Here is a 17,241-nt window from a genome sequence, read left to right as displayed (position 1 = left end):
AAACTGGAATGAGAAAAAATGAAAAATTGCTTTTTTCCACCAAAATATTGCTTTATCTACAATTTTTTCATTTTCACAAGGGTTAATAGGATATACTACCACTGTCAATTTACAGTTATGGCCAAAAGTATTGACAACCCTGCAATTTTGTCAGATAATACTCAGTTTCTTCCTGAAAATGATTGCAAACACAAATTCTTTGGTATTATTATCTTCAATTAATTTGTCTTAAATGAAAAAACACAAAAAGAATTGTCCTAAAGCCAAATTGGATATAATTCCACACCAAACATAAAAAAGAGGGTGGACAAAAGTATTGGCACTGTTCAAAAAATCATGTGATGCTTCTCTAATTTGTGTAATTAACAGTACCTGTAACTTACCTGTGGCACCTAACAGGTGTTGACAATAACTAAATCACACTTGCAGCCAGTTGACATGGATTAAAGTTGACTCAACCTCTGTCCTGTGTCCTTGTGTGTACCACATTGAGCATGGAGAAAAGAATGAAGACCTAAGAACTGTCTGAGGACTTGAGAAACCAAATTGTGAGGAAGCATGTGCAATCTCAAGGCTACAAGTCCATCTCCAAAGACCTGAATGTTCCTGTGTCTACCGTGCGCAGTGTCATCAAGAAGTTTAAAGCCCATGGCACTGTGGCTAACCTCCCTAGATGTGGACGGAAAAGAAAAATTGACAAGAGATTTCAACGCAAGATTGTGCGGATGTTGGATAAAGAACCTCCACTAACATGCAAACAAGTTCACGCTGCCCTGCAGTCCGAGGGTACAACAGTGTCAACCCGTACTATCCGTCGGCGTCTGAATGAAAAGGGACTGTATGGTAGGAGACCCAGGAAGACCCCACTTCTTACCCCGAGACATAAAAAAGCCAGGCTGGAGTTTGCCAAAACTTACCTGAAAAAGCCTAAAATGTTTTGGAAGAATGTTCTCTGGTCAGATGAGACAAAAGTAGAGCTTTTTGGGCAAAGGCATCAACATAGGGTTTACAGGAGAAAAAAAGAGGCATTCAAAGAGAAAAACACGGTCCCTACAGTCAAACATGGCAGAGGTTCCCTGATGTTTTGGGGTTGCTTTGCTGCCTTTGGCACTGGACTGTTTGACCGTGTGCATGGCATTGTGAAGTCTGAAGACTACCAACAAATTTTGCAGAATAATGTAGGGCCCAGTGTGAGAAAGCTGAGTCTCCCTCAGAGGTCATGGGTCTTCCAGCTGGACAATGACCCAAAACACACTTCAAAAAGCACTAGAAAATGGTTTGAGAGAAAGCACTGGAGACTTCTAAGGTGGCCAGCAATGGGTCCAGACCTGAATCCCATAGAACACCTGTGGAGAGATCTAAAAATGGCAGTTTGGAGAAGGCCCCCTTCTAATATCAGGGACCTGGAGCAGTTTGCCAAAGAAGAATGGTCTAAAATTCCAGCAGAGCATTTTAAGAAACTCATTGTTACCGGAAGCGGTTGGTCGCAGTTATTTTGGCTAAAGGTTGTGCAACCAAGTATTAGGCTGAGGGTGCCAAAACTTTTGTCTGGCCCATTTTTGGAGTTTTGTGTGAAATGATCAATGTTTTGCTTTTTGCTTCATTCTCTTTTGTGTTTTTTCATTTAAGACAAATTAAATGAAGATAATAATACCAAAGAATTTGTGTTTGCAATCATTTTCAGGAAGTATTATCTGACAAAATTGCAGGGGTGTCAATACTTTTGGCCACAACTGTATGTGGTAACAACTCTAAATGCTTCAAAGTATTCCACTGATTCTGAGAATGTTTTTTCGTGACATATTGTACTTCAAGAAAGTGGTATAATTTCTTCGATATGATTTGCACTTATTTATGAAAAAAAGTGAACTTTGGAAAAAATGCAAAAAAATTAGCAATTTTCAAACTTTTAATTTTGTGCCTTTAAATCAGAGTTATGTCACACAAAATAGTTAATAAATTACATTTCCCACATGTCTACTTTACATCAGCACAATTTTTGAAAAATAATTTTTTTTATGTTAGGAAGTTATAAGTGTTAAAAATTGACCAGTGATTTCTTATTTTTCCAACAAAATTTACAAAACCATTTCTTTAAGGACCACATCACATTTGAAGTGACTTTGAGGGGCCTATATGACAGAAAATACCCAAAAGTGACACCATTCTGAAAACTGCATCCCTCAAGATGCTCAAAACCACATTCAAGAAGTTTATTAACCCTTCAGTTGCTTCACGAGAACTAAACCAATGTGGAAGGAAAAAATAAACATTTAACTTTTTTCACATAAAATTTACTTTAGACCCAAACTTTTTTATTTTCACAAGGGTATCAGGGGAAAATGACCACAAAATTTGTTGTGCAATTTCTCCTTAGCACGCCGATAAACCATTTGTGGGCACACGGCAGGGCTCAAAAGGGGAGAAGCACCATTTGACCTTTTGAACACAAAATTGGCTGGAATCGAGAGTGGACACTATGTCGCGTGTGGAGAGCCCCTGATGTGCCTAAACAGTGGCAACCCCTCACAAGTGGCCCCATTTTGGAAACCACACTCTTCAAGTATTTTAACCAGGGGCTGTCATGGGAAGCCTAGGTAACTTTAGGCTGAAACCCCGGGGCCCCTGCAGTGTCCCTCAGACTAGGGGAAACCCTGTCTGTCCCTCAACCCAGGGTTTACACTGAAGGTGTGCCTGCCTGGGCCTCCACCCTGTCCTTGTCTCCTGTCCAGCCCTAAGCTGAACCCACCACCCACCCACCCAGTGAGGAGACCAAGCACCAGACCCCACAAATAAGTATGGACAGGGATAACGGAAATGCACCACACCGCGTACACACAGGGGAATACAGTAATGTGCAAGGGCAACCAAATAATACAACTCAGGGAGGCAAAATGGCAACAATGGAATATACTACACCAGAAACCGTATGCTCCTTAGACCACCACTCCAGACCGGTATCGCTTAGCACAAGGCAAGAGCTATAGTCGGCGATGCCCAAAGTCACACAGGGCAATTTAAAGATAGAGGGTGTGGCTAAGCCCTCAGCCAGAATGACAGCCTGGTTAACCCAATCCAAGCCGGATCAGAAGACCACCCAGCACCGCTGAGAACCATGTGGTAGGATGGGGTATTACCGCTGTCTGCCGGACACCCTGGTGCGAACAGTGTCCGACATGACAGTACCCCGCCTTCTACGAGGGACCCCAGGAACCTCACAATGTCGAGGACCTGGCATGTCCGGATGGCGGCGATGAAACACTGTAATCAGTCGGTCCGCATGTATGTCCGAGGCCAGCACCCAAGTCCTCTCCTCAGGACCATAGCCACGCCAGTGGACCAGGTACTGTAGAGTGCGACGCACTACCCGAGAGTCAACCACCTTGGACACCTCAAACTCCAACGTGCCATCCACCAAGACGGGAGGTGGTGGCACGGGAGAAACATCAACAGCACCCACGACTTTCTTAAGTAACGCCTTGTGAAACACATTATGTATCTTGTATACGGCAGGTAACTCTAAATGAAATGCCACAGGGTTGATAATTGCGGAGATCCTAAATGGACCAATGAACCTGGGCCCCAACTTAAGCGATGGTATTTTGAGTTTGATGTTCCTTGTAGACAACCACACCCAATCACCCACACACAGGTCCAGACCAGGCACACGTCTACCGTCAGCCACACGTTTATACCTAGAACCTACATTCAGCAAGCGCTGCTTTACTCTCCTCCAAACGGATGATAATTGTGCTCCCAACTGGTCCTCCTCAGGGACGCCCGCAGAGCTCCCTTGGCGCAAGGTACAGAATTGGGGATGTTGACCATAAACACAAAAGAAAGGAGATTCCCCAGATGTTTCCTGATAATGATTGTTTATCGCGAATTCAGCCAGAGGAAGAAACGCCGACCACTCTTCCTGATTGTCAGACACAAAATAGCGTAAGTATTGTTCCAGGTTTTGGTTCATACGCTCAGTCTGCCCATTTGACTGAGGATGGAAAGCCGATGAATGAGACAATTTAATCCCTAGGCGTGAACAAAAAGCTTTCCAAAATGTTGCCACAAATTGTGTACCTCTTTCAGATACAATGTCAGACGGGACACCATGAAGTCTGACCACCTCACGAATAAATACCTGAGCAAGGGTCTTCGCACTGGGCAAAGATGGCAAAGCAACGAAATGCGACATTTTAGAGAACCGATCAACTATTACCAGAATGACCGTGTTCCCAGCCGAGGAGGGCAAATCCGTAATGAAATCCATGGAAATCTCAGTCCATGGCTTACTGGGCACACCGAGAGGATGCAATGTGCCAGCAGGACGGGAGCGTGGTGTCTTGGCCCGTGCGCACGTGGTACAGGCTGACACATATGAGGCCATGTCCTGCCGGATTTTGGGCCACCAAAAACGACGTGATACAAGTTCCAGAGTGCCCTTAACTCCTGGGTGACCCGCCAGGACAGTATCGTGATGTTCCCCTAACACTTTTAAGCGTAGGTGTAGTGGCACAAATGATTTATTAGGAGGCAGATCCGGCGGTACCTCCTCCTGAGCATCAGCAATCTCTGCCTCAACCTCTGTCGTAAGAGCCGAGACCACAACTCCCTTTTGCAGGATAGGCACCGGATCCTCACGTGGCTCTCCACCCAGAAAACATCTGGACAAGGCGTCCACCTTAGTATTCTTAGAACCTGGTCGGTATGTCACAAAAAAATTGAACCGGGTGAAGAATAACGCCCAGCGAGCCTGTCTGGGGGACAGGCGTTTAGCAGACTCTAAATAAAGCAGATTCTTATAGTCTGTTATAACAGTAATCTGATGGACAGCCCCCTCCAAGAAGTGTCGCCATTCCTCAAATGCCAACTTGATGGCCAACAATTCCCTGTTACCAATATCGTAATTACGCTCGGCCGGCGACAGTTTCTTGGAGAAGTAGGCACACGGATGCAATTCGCCCAAGGATGGACCCTGAGACAGTACCGCCCCCACTCCAACCTCAGATGCATCCACCTCCACGGTAAATGGTAGGGAGACATCAGGCTGAACCAGGATGGGAGCTGAAGCAAAACTGTTTTTGAGGAATTCAAACGCGCGCACAGCAGCCTCAGACCAGTCAGAAAAATTGGTACCTTTTTTAGTCATGTCGGTGAGCGGCTTAGCAATCATAGAAAAATTCTTAATAAATTTCCTATAATAGTTTGAAAAGCCCAGGAATCGCTGAAGTGCCTTGAGATTATCAGGCCGCTCCCACTGCAGCACCGCTTGCACCTTAGCGGTGTCCATTTTAAACCCTGAGGGGGAAATTACATAACCCAAAAAAGGTAATTCTTGGATGACAAATACACATTTCTCAAGCTTGGCATAGAGCTTGTTTTCCCTGAGCAACTGCAACACCTGCCTAACATGCTCTATGTGTGCATCACGGTCACGTGAGTAAATAAGAATGTCATCAAGGTATATAATAACAAATTTCCCCAAGAGATGAGAAAAGACATCATTTATGAAATGTTGAAATACTGCTGGCGCGCTCGTCAACCCAAATGGCATCACCAAATTCTCAAAATGACCCTCAGGGGTATTAACTGCCGTCTTCCATTCATCCCCTTGACGGACTCTTATGAGATTGTACGCCCCCTGAGGTCAAGCTTGGAAAACCATTTGGCACCAGACACCTGGTTGAACAAATCAGGTATCAGTGGCATCGGGTAGGGGTCACGAACCGTAATCTGGTTGAGTTCCCTGAAATCCAGACACGGACGTAATCCGCCATCTTTCTTCTTGACAAAGAAGAACCCCGCCGCCAATGGAGAAGATGAAGGCCTGATGTGCCCTTTGCTTAGACTATCTGCAATATATTCTTTGAGAGCTTGCCTCTCAGGACCTGAGATATTAAACATCCTGGCTTTTGGTAACTTGGCCCCCAGTTTTAACCTAATAGCACAGTCATAGGGTCGGTGCGGTTGCAGCTCTGAACAACCTCTTTCAGAAAATACATCAGCAAAGTCCAGCAGTGGCTCCGGGATGCTGGGAGTCACAGCGGAGATACACAGGGCCAGACAACTCTCCTGGCAGTATCTGCTCCACTGAATTATGTCCTGGGTTTTCCAATCAATCACCGGATTGTGCATAGACAACCATTGAAACCCCAGAACTATCTGAGCAGGTAAATTACTGAGCACCTTACATGTTACCCGCTCAGAGTGTAGGACCCCAATGTGAAGTTTTACATCAGCCACAAACTCTTTAATCTCCCCTTGTGAGAGAGGGGAGGCATTGATGGTAACCACCCGGATAGGATTAGGCAGCGTCTCCACCTTAAATCCCGCAGTACGTGCAAACTTTTCATCAATGAGATTAGCGGCTGAACCACTATCTACAAATACAGTAATTGACAGCTCTTGGCCCCCGATAACTACCTTGGTAGGGAGCATACACTGGGAGACCACCACGGAGGATATGCAAAGGCTCAGACTAGACTCCTCCAAACCCTCTGAGCCTAGCAGTTTTCCGCTGGCATGTCTTTCTTAGGTACCAGGGGGCAAGCATTAATAAAATGTCCTTTTTTGCCACAAAAAAACAGACCCCTTGCTTTCCGGGCAAGGGACATTTATGCTTGTTATTATGTGTATGTGATATACCAGCGATCTGCATAGGTTCCACGGATTCACCTGAGGCAACCTCACCAGAGACTGCCCCTCCCCCCACAGGCAATGTCTCCTGCGACCTCTGACGAAAGCGGCGATCAATGCGTACTACAAGCACCATAGCAGCCTCCAAAGAAGCGGGAGTCTCATACATTAGCAGAGCTTGTTTAACCCTTTCAGAAACCATGTGCAAAAATTGACTCCTTATTGCAGGGTCATTCCATTGTGTGTCCACAGCCCAGCGACGAAATTCAGTACAGTAATCCTCCACCAGTCGCTCACCCTGGAGTAGAGAGCGTATTTTAGATTCTGTAACGCCAGTCTGTCAGGATCGTCATAGATTAAACCCAGAGCAGAAAAAAAAGGTCTACGCACTCAAATGCAGATGAATCAGAAGATAGTGAAAACGCCCATGCTTGTGGGTCACCACCCAGCAAGGAAACTACCAAGCCCACACGCTGAGCCTCATTTCCTGAGGAGAGAGGACGCATGCGAAAATACAATTTGCAGGATTCACGAAATACAACGAACTTACAGCGATCACCAGAAAATCGTTCAGGGAGAGGTAACTTAGGTTCAGCTGCCCTGACTGCTGCCTCAGTTTGCACAGCAGGAACTGAGAGGCCTTGTTGCTAGACCGCCCCCCTCAGTTCAGTGACCTGTATGGACAGAGCCTCCAGCTGCTTGGTTATATATACGATCCATGGTAAATAATTCCTTTTTTTTTTTTTTGGGCCGACTATAATGTCATGGGAAGCCTAGGTAACTTTAGGCTGAAACCCCGGGGCCCCTGCAGTGTCCCTCAGTCTAGGGGAAACCCTGTCTGTCCCTCAACCCAGGGTTTACACTGAAGGTGTGCCTGCCTGGGCCTCCACCCTGTCCTTGTCTCCTGTCCAGCCCTAAGCTGAACCCACCACCCTCCACCCAGTGAGGAGACCAAGCACCAGACCCCACAAATAAGTATGGACAGGGATAACGGAAATGCACCACACCGCGTACACACAGGGGAATACAGTAATGTGCAAGGGCAACCAAATAATACAACACAGGGAGGCAAAATGGCAACAATGGAATATACTACACCAGAAACCGTATGCTCCTTAGACCACCACTCCAGACCGGTATCGCTTAGCACAAGGCAAGAGCTATAGTCGGCAACGCCCATAGTCACACAGGGCAATTTAAAGATAGAGGGCGTGGCTAAGCCCTCAGCCAGAATGACAGCCTGGTTAACCCAATCCAAGCCAGATCAGAAGACCACCCAGCGCCGCTGAGAACCATGTGGTAGGATGGGGTATTACCGCTGTCTGCCGGACACCCTGGTGCGAACAGTGTCCGACATGACAGGGGCATAGTAAGCATTTTGAACCCGCCCTGTATGTTTCAGGGCTGTTAGACACCTCCCAAAGAAAAACAAGAAAACGTTATCCACGATATTCCGTGCATACCCAAGCACCCGGCACAAAATCGAGTAGCGAGCACTTGTGCTCAACACTAGCTGTCATATCATAATCATTTTTTTTACTTTTGAAATCAAACTTTAATCTTAACCCTAACCCTAACACAAATTGGAATATGTTGAGAAGTGTCATCAGCTCAGAACTAGCAGCAATTGGTGGGACCCAGGTACAATCATCTACTGGTCAGAAAAGTCTAGTAAGAAGTGCTATTCATTGAAGAATTGCAGCCAAAAACTGTATTTTCAACATGATAAGGCTAAGTTACTCAAATATGCATGAAAACATAGGAACTGGGGTGCAGGAAAAAGGCAGTAGGAATCTGGATTGATGAGTAATAAATATAAATATGTGGTTTTAATAGAAGGCAGTTTGTTTTCTGAAAAGCTGGAGGGTGGTACAATAAGTGTCTGCGGGCAACAGTGAAACATGATGGAGGTTCCTTACAGTTTTGGTGCTGCATATCAGCAAATGGGATTTGGGACTTGGTCAAAATTAATTGTGTCCTCAGTGTTGAGAAATACATGTGGATCTATCCGCAATACTATCAAGAAGGTGTCTGATTGACAGCAAATGTATTCTTTAGCAGGATGACCCCAAACATACAGCCAATGTCATTAAGAACAATCTTCATGTTATGACTATGCAAACAAACTCACATGGTTACATACAAACCAGGAAAGTCACAACACTTGCAAACAACAGATCCCTGTTCAGGCTAGAAAAGGAATTAATCTGACCCTGACTAGTCCCTGCCTAGCCATGGAGGTTGACACCCTAAGTAATGTAATGGCGCCCCCACTCAACATCGGCTGACCATGAATATCCTTGACTGCACCCCATCTATAGATATTGAATAACACTAAAACAGTCAGAACTATAAAATGAATTAAACATAAATCTGAAGATGAGGTCCAGGCCCAAGAACGTGTCCACACAGGAAAAGTGGAGCAAAATTGGTAGAACCAAAACACAAACAGAACAGTGGAAACTTCCCAGACCCTAAAGGTAAAAAAGGAAAGGGTGCTGGGGAGGAGGACTCAAAGCAACAGAGATTAACCAGGCAAGATAATCTCTAGCTGAGCTGCTGGAACACCAAACATCCATCAATCATGAAGTATAGCCAGCAAAGAAGGCAAGTACAAGGTGAGTATAAATAGCTCCTCCCAACATGAACCAAATGAGAAAGTAAGAGACACCTGAATAGAAACAAACCAAGGAAAGGAAAGCAAAGACATGAGAACTATCAGCAGGTGGACAGAGACTGAATAGGCTGTGGCCCAGCAGAGGGGGAAACCAACCACACAGCAAGAGGTCAATGGATCAAGTCCCAAAACCAAGCCATGACACTTCATTGTAAATAAGAACATGGTGTCTTGAAGTGATGATATTTAAAGGGAACCTGTTGTGTTTGAAATAGTATGTGATCTCCAGGCATTTTTTAGGCAAAATTTTTAGTATAAATAGTGTTTTATTCATTGAATCTCTTATGCTTGTAAGAGTCTAGTGGGCAGTCCTATTCAGTGACTGATAGTCTTCTCTATATGACTGGGCATGCAGAGATAGCTAGTAGGACCGCCACTGGGCTCATATCCTAGGGAACTCAATAAATAAAATACCAGTCATACTAAGTCTTTTCCAACAAACCCACATATCATTCTGCTCAGCATCCCTATACCATCCATTCCACAGATCGGACTGCATGTACAACATGACAAGTTCCCATTTATATATATAAAAATTACATGAAAAATACTGTGGTATAGTGACCACTGTGTCCGCTAGGGGGCGCTGTGTGGATGTCCCAGGAGAGAGGATGAGTGGCAGAATACTGAATGACCGTTATGTATCTCATGGTGGATGGCCTTGGGATGAAGACGTGTGCGTGTGTTGATCAGCATTGATACCGCTGAGGTGCTGTTTCAATGTGTTTGGGAAGTCTCCAGGTAGCTGGTGAGATGGGCGAGACCAGTTACCTACAAACCCACCCAGGGAGTGTGTTTAAGAACGCTATTGTAAAGTGTGTATGAGTGGTTGAAGGACCGGTGATGAGGTCATAGCAATGTGGGCATGGCTATGGACCATATAAGGTGGCCAGGGTAGGTGACATGGAGTGAATGCTTGGACCTGGTTGGTCCGTTTTGGAAGGTCCCATCTGAGAGAGTCTTCCTGACAGCAAGTGAACGCTGTGTTTAATGGCTGCACGTGTCTGACAGTTCCCTGGAGGGAATGAATGTCTGCAGTATGGAGAAGCAGCCATGAGGTAAACCCTGAGTGAGAAGGGATATAACTGTGAGGCTAAGAGAGCCTACGTATGGCATAACCTCTGTGACCACAGGGATAACAGAGGGAAGCTCTGTCATGGACGCTATGCTGTTAATATGAACTTTATGCTGCTGGTCACGGTTTATGATGCCTAAATAAACCGCATGGACTGTGATTGTTTTATGGAAAACCTGTGCCGGATGTGATTTATTGGCTGCCAAGCGAGTATCCCCTACCCCAATGACAGCGCTACCTTACAATACCATAATAATAATGTTTCAGCACATAATTTTTGGTGGTTTAGGATTATTCTTGGTCTAAATGGGTGTATGGCTTATAAATGTCTGGCGACTGGGAATTCAAATATGGAAAGTATGTGCATTCTCTTTAAATGAGATGAATAATATATTTTATGTATTAGATTGTTGTGCAATATTTGGTGAGTTGTGATGGGAAGTGGCAAATTTACCAGTCATGCAGACTGAAGCACTAGACCTATCCTTGTGTGACCAAAGAATCTTTTAGGCGTTGTCAAACTGAAAGATTAAAAAGGTTTGCAGTTTTCTGTTGTTTTTACCAGCCCCTACTTGATAAAGTGAAAACTTGTTACAACCTGTCTTGTATACCATCTGCTTTGTGTAGCATTTCTACCTTGGCAAACAACATTGTTTAATCCCTTGTACAGGCATACCTCATACTTGGGATGGGCAGCAAAATGCTTGTGGGTATTTTGCTCTTACACAAAAATGGGACAAAATAAAGAAATGATCTAACATTGGAAATACAATCATTAAAAGTTAATATCATAGTCCTTACTTCACAAATTAGCAGCCATCGGGAGGGTTTGGAATAGACAGGAACGTTGCTATAGGAGGACCTTATCTTTGAGGAGGCCCAAAGGCCCCTCTGCAATATAAAAATACACCAGTATTTTAAATAGAAAATGGTAGGTAAGGTATAAAAGTATTAAACATAATGCTCCTTTTAAAAGTAAAAAAAACTATGTTTTCCTTTTAAAGACTGCTCTAAAGGTGTTTTCCCCTTTTAGAAAACTATTCCTCATATGCACAATTTGTTGTAAAAAAAGCAAACAAACTGTTCTTTACTTACCCTTCCGGGGTCCATCTCAGAGTCCCCACCGCTGCCCTAGCCTTTGTTACTTGCAGTAATGTCAAATTGAAGTTGCTACAGCCAGTCAGCAGCTCAGTGAGGCTTGTGATGTGTACATGAGCAGAGCCACTGAGCTCATGGATTGGCTGCAGCAATATTATTGCGACGTCACTGCTGCCGCCATATAACAAGACAACAGCATAGACACTGCAAAGGACCCAGAACAGTAAGTAATGCACAGTTTGTTTGTTTTTACAGCAAACTGTACGTATGAGGCAAACTTTTCTTAAAAGGTACAACCTTTTTCTTACTGCAATCGTTAGTGCTCCCCCCCAAGCAGTGTCTGTCTTCAGGCCTTGGCAACAGTGTCCTCCAAACCCCGAGATGATCCCCTCCTTCTCCAATGTAGAGATAGCAAGCCACAACCATTGTATGCCCAGGAACAGTAAACCCAAGCCATGTGAATTCCCCCTAATAGTTATCCATATTGTAACATGCTGTCATATTTTTTTCTCCCATAGGATGAAGACTTGCTGGTGACAGAAGGACAATTGTTTGGAAAACACGCAGGTTGTTGTCTCAAGATTATAGACAATGAACGTACAATTAAAAAGACAATTGGACCCACTTATGGCAGCCATTTCAATTTTTTAAATCCATCTGGAGTTTGTGTGGATGTAAATGGCAATTTTCTAGTAGCAGATAAAGGCAAGAACCATGTCACCATGTTTAATCCGGACTCATCTTTGGTTGCACTGGTTGTGACACAGGACCTCGAGGGACCCTGTGGTATCACAGTAACAAAGAATGGTCTTCTGGTTGTTACTGATTGTTACCATCACAGTGTGAAAATGTTCAAATATAAACAGGGGATAGCATTATAAAATAATGTAAATTATGAGAACGCAATGTTTGAACAGTAAATGGGTGAAATAAGAATAAGAGAAATATAATTCCGAAGATGTAAAAAAAAGAAACATCTCATCTACTGCAGTAGTGGTGCGGTAATACTTTGTGTGCTAATTATTCTAATGCAGGTTAAGAGTCATGACTTGAGGCAGTGACCTCTGGCTGTGAGTCGGTTTCCCTCTCTGTTGGACCACAGTCTGTGTTTTCTCTATCCAACTGCTGATAATGCTCTTGTCTTTGCTTTGCTGTGTTGCTTCTATGCAGGTGTTTTCTCTTCCTCATTTTGGTTTGTCCTATCACATCTTGGTGATGGGGCTAATTATACTCTTCTGGCAGATGCAGCATTTGCTGGCTGTTACAAATTAGATGAATGTTTGGAGTCCCAGCTCGCCCCCCAGTGATGGATTATCCTGCTGAGGTTTTCTGTACTGTTTGTCCTGCAGTTTGTTTGCATGTTCCCTTTCTTGGCACTTTTCCTGTTTTGCTACATTTAGTGTCTGGAGATTTTCACGTATTTCGAAGATCCTTTTGGGTTCCATCATTTTTCTTCCGCCTTTCATGTATGAATGTGCAAACATGCCTTTAGCCCTGTGCCCCACCCTCTGACTGAGCACACTACGTTCTGTTGTTGTTATTGTTTTGTGTTACACTACTCTGTGTATAGTTGAGGGATCAGTTAAGGACACTCAGAGTCAGCTGTCATTGAGTGGGGGTGCCATTGCATACTTGTAGGGTGCCAACAGCCAGCCCCAATGCACAGCCAGTGTCAGTAAGTGCCATGGGCGCAGTTACAGCCGCTGTTCTGAATATACATAGCGGTGATTGAACTCGCACCAGCATAACCCCCGTGACTGAAACCCTGAATGCTGCCAGGAAGAATAAAGATAATTTTTTGTCTTTAGCTTTCAGGTAAGTGTGGGCCTCAGGCAGGTTAGTAACACTATTAACCTGCAGATTAACCCCATGTCTGCAGGTTAATAGTGTTTTTGGTGACAGGTTTCCTTTAAGCAATTGCTTTGGAAACTTTTACAACACAACTTCTGTGAGAACTATATATTTTATAGCTCTGAATGAATTACATATAATGCAAACGGAATATATAATGTAGCACTTACACCTATTAAGGCGTATGTAAAGATTACTAAAAGTTTTTAAGGCTTATCCTCATGGCTGTATTTCTCTGTATGGATGTTTAAAGGTAAGCTGTCATGAAGGATACTGCTATTGACCTGCAGATATAGGGTTAATCTGCAAGTTAATAGTGTTAGAAAGGTACCAGGTCGTCATACTGAAAGCACAGCACCTGGGGGAAAATGTACTTTATTTCTTTCAGGAATTGCAGGCTTTCAGTCATACCGGCATGCCAGCGTAGCTATAGTCACTGCCCACCATACTGAGAGTGGCACCTGTAAACACTGGCACTGACTGACAGCGGGCTCTGCAAGGATGCACTGTAAAGCAGTGACTGTAATTGCATCCTCAGGCCTGTATTACTGAAAGATTGAAAGTCGTCAACTTCCCGAAGTAAGGCTGGTTTCACATTTGCGTCTGTGTGCACAGCGTTTGATCCGCATAGATCCGCATGCGTCATGCGTACATATATTTAACATAGTGTACGCAGTGACATGTGTTTGCATGCTTTTCCATACGCATGCGTCGTTTCGCAGTGTGCGGCGAATCTCATGAGACACACCCATTTTTGTATGGTATCATATCGAACGCATGCGCATAAACAACACAAACTCATTCACAAAAGACATACAAACGCATGCACACGCAGCATTTTTCCCGTCATGCATAACATGATGCACATAAAAAACACTGCGTAAACATGCATTTTCCATGCGTTTTTGCATGCATTTGTGCATGCTGATGATACGCTGCAGACTCAAACGCTTATATGAACCTAGCATAATAAGGCTTATTTTCTCTCTGCAGTCATACTTTCAGTAAAGCAGTACCTTTCCAATGATAATTATATGATCTCAGCAGGTTAATAGCATTATCTGACATGACAGGTTCCCTTTAAGGGGAACCTGTCACCTTGCAAAATGTTATTTAGCTGCAGATGTTGGGTTTATCTGCAAGTAAATAGTGTTACAATGATTCCTGGTCATCTTACTGAAAGTTTGGCTATTGCAATAAAATGCACTTTATTCCTCCTGGGAGCCATTGGCTTTCAGTGATGATGGCATGCAAAGAACATTCATCGCTCACTATACACTGTGAGCGCTGGCTGTCAGCATGTCCTGGCATGTCGACTGACTGTTCGCTGCTCACATGCGTTGTCAAAGTGGTAGTAGTGTTGAGAGCGGTGAGTAATCACTTCGTGCATGCCCAAATGACTGAAAGCCAGAGTCTCCTAGGAGGAAATAAGTTCAGACTTTCCTAATAGCTGCACCATCAGTTAGGATGCCATTAAGCATTGTAACGCCACTTACCTGCAGAGTAACCATATACCTGCAGGTAAATAGAGGTTTCTGATGTGATAGATTCCTTTTAGAGGACCATAGTAAGATGATTCATAACTGCCCAAATTAAGGGTTGCATAAAACAAGGACAGGTTCTTTCATGTCAGAATTAAAAGCAAAGCCACAAAGACTATAACATTTCCAAAAAATTTAAAAAAACAGCAAAAAAAGAAAGCAGTATTTACCTGCCCAAATCACAACTCTAGCACTAACAAGATGCAGCAATCCCCCCTTGATAAAGATGGAGACCAGAGCTGCCACCAGGAATTTCGGAGCCCCATACTGGCAAAATTTTCAAGGCCCCCTTGACATTCCGCCCAGGCTCCAGCTCAGCTCCGCCTCCACCCCTCGAACCTTCCACAGACCCACCATCCACTCTTGGAAAAATCCAACCATTGGATACCGCAATGATCTGAAGACTGGGGAACTTTTATCCCCATTTTAAAATGTAGCAAACAGGTGGGATATTTGTCTGCAGCTGCATTCTTGCTCTTTGGGGCTTCCAGAAAAAGCCAAGTGCACCCACTTAGGGAATGAATGGATCAGTGGTTGCGTCGCATATGAGCTCCGTTCTAATGGGGATAAAAGTTCCACATTCGGCCAATCAGTGTGGGTCCCAGATGTCAGACTTTCACCAATCAATACGTTATTATTTACCATCAGGCCACGTTCACACGTTCAGTATTTTACATAATTTATTTGTAAGCCAAAATCAGGAGCGGAAAAATCAGAGGAGAGGTATTATAGAAATACGTCACCACTTCTGTATTTATCACCACTCCTGGTTTTGGCTTACAAATACTGCGGTAAAATCCTGACCAAATACTGAATGTGTCTTTTGGATAGGTGATTACTTCTTTTCGCCAGAGAACCTCTGTAAGTGCATATTTGCTACTGTGTAAAGGGGGCTTTACACATAGCGATATCACTAGCAATATCGCTAAAGCGTCACCGATTTTGTGACGCAGCAGCGATATCACTAGCGATATCGCTACATTTGACACTTACCTCTGACCGGCTCCCCCGCTGGCTATCGCTGATCGCGTGGACTCGGGCGGAGGACGTCATCATCGCTGCGTGACAGGTAAGTAACGACCGCTGCTGCGTCGCTGCTGAGATCTGCCTGTTTGGCAGCTCACTAGCGACCATTTAGTGATGCACCAGCGATCCTGACGGGTCATATCGTTGATGTGAGCACAGCCTGTACAAGTAAGAATTAATTAAAAGTATAGTAATTACAATGCATAAAAAAGCACTCTGCCACTCCTGTGGTGAACTATAACTCCCAGCATGTGATACGATCTGCAGGACATGTTGTGAGTTATAGTTCTCCCATGGGATCTTAAATAATCTAGAGTTATTTTTCAGTGCTGGAGAGTGGTGCTTTAAATATAAGCCCTGTGCCCCCATTCTTATACTCACCCTCCTGCATCTTCATATAGTACTTTACAGACACCACACTGGTCCCGCAGCACCATCTGCTACCCGCAGCTTCCAACATAATAACACACTATTAATTATATATAATAACACCACATATAATAGTATGTTATTTATGTTATTAAATATTTTATCACATTTTTTGCTTCAAATATTTTTTTCCCTATTTTCCATCTCTAAAACCTTGGATGCGTCTTATAGCCCGGTGCGTCTTATAGTCCGAAAAATACGGTAGCTGTGCTAAAATAGGTAAATAGCTATTGATTATGCAGATTTCTTATCCTTGATGTGAGCTGAGTAAAATAATAAAGCACCTTTCTGGGTCAGAATAAGAAGTTGTGATTTGTAATGGGAAATTATTTCAGAGAAAAACGGCTACTCCTCTTGTTTTTTTTTTCATGAGAGGAGATGAAAAATCTGGAATATTGTGAGTTAAAATATTTAGGGCAAGAAGAGGAAGAAAAATGTGTCTCTTATAGACATAGAATGTCAGGGTTATGTTTAGAGCAATCCAAGAAAGCTTTTTTATGTTTCGTGGGTGAGTTAAACTCATGAATATTATGGGACAAGACCCTACACATAATGATAAAGATTCCGCATACTATAGTAACCTCTTCTATTTTTGAGGTCTCTTTTATCACCTGTCCCATATGAACACACCTTTACACCAAAAAAAACATTCATAGTGTTCAGTGTAATGATTCCCAATCTTGGAAATAGAGGTGTGGTTAAGGTGAAAAAGGAAGGGTAAAGGTAAAAAAAAATAGAACAAAGAAAGTCCACAGATAATACCGAATAAAATGGATGAAGCAACCAACTTGGTTGGTGATATGGGTTCCCATATTAACAGGGGGATCCCAAACAATCACCAAGTACAGGCAACATGTTAATGCCCTGTCTTGAGCCTCACAGGTCAAAGGTCATAACAATTCTAGTCCTAG

The 17,241-nt window shown here is 43.7% G+C and overlaps 1 protein-coding gene across 1 annotated transcript in view; it reads left to right on the top strand.

The window, feature by feature from the left end:
- LOC141047570 (E3 ubiquitin-protein ligase TRIM32-like) overlaps nt 1-16,629 on the top strand; it is a 38,606-nt gene extending 21,977 nt beyond the window's left edge. Inside the window, exon 3 of the mRNA XM_073542691.1 lies at nt 12,002-16,629. Coding sequence (XP_073398792.1) covers nt 12,002-12,364 — 363 coding nt within the window. The 3' untranslated portion in view covers nt 12,365-16,629. The remainder of the gene's footprint in view (nt 1-12,001) is intronic.
- The last annotated feature ends 612 nt before the right edge of the window (nt 16,630-17,241 follow it).

The sequence above is a fragment of the Dendrobates tinctorius genome, unplaced genomic scaffold, assembly GCF_039654945.1.
Source record: "Dendrobates tinctorius isolate UK_male_01 unplaced genomic scaffold, ASM3965494v1 ptg000128l, whole genome shotgun sequence".
NCBI classification, from domain to species: Eukaryota; Metazoa; Chordata; class Amphibia; order Anura; family Dendrobatidae; genus Dendrobates; species Dendrobates tinctorius.
This window is presented reverse-complemented; position numbering and strand designations above follow the sequence as displayed.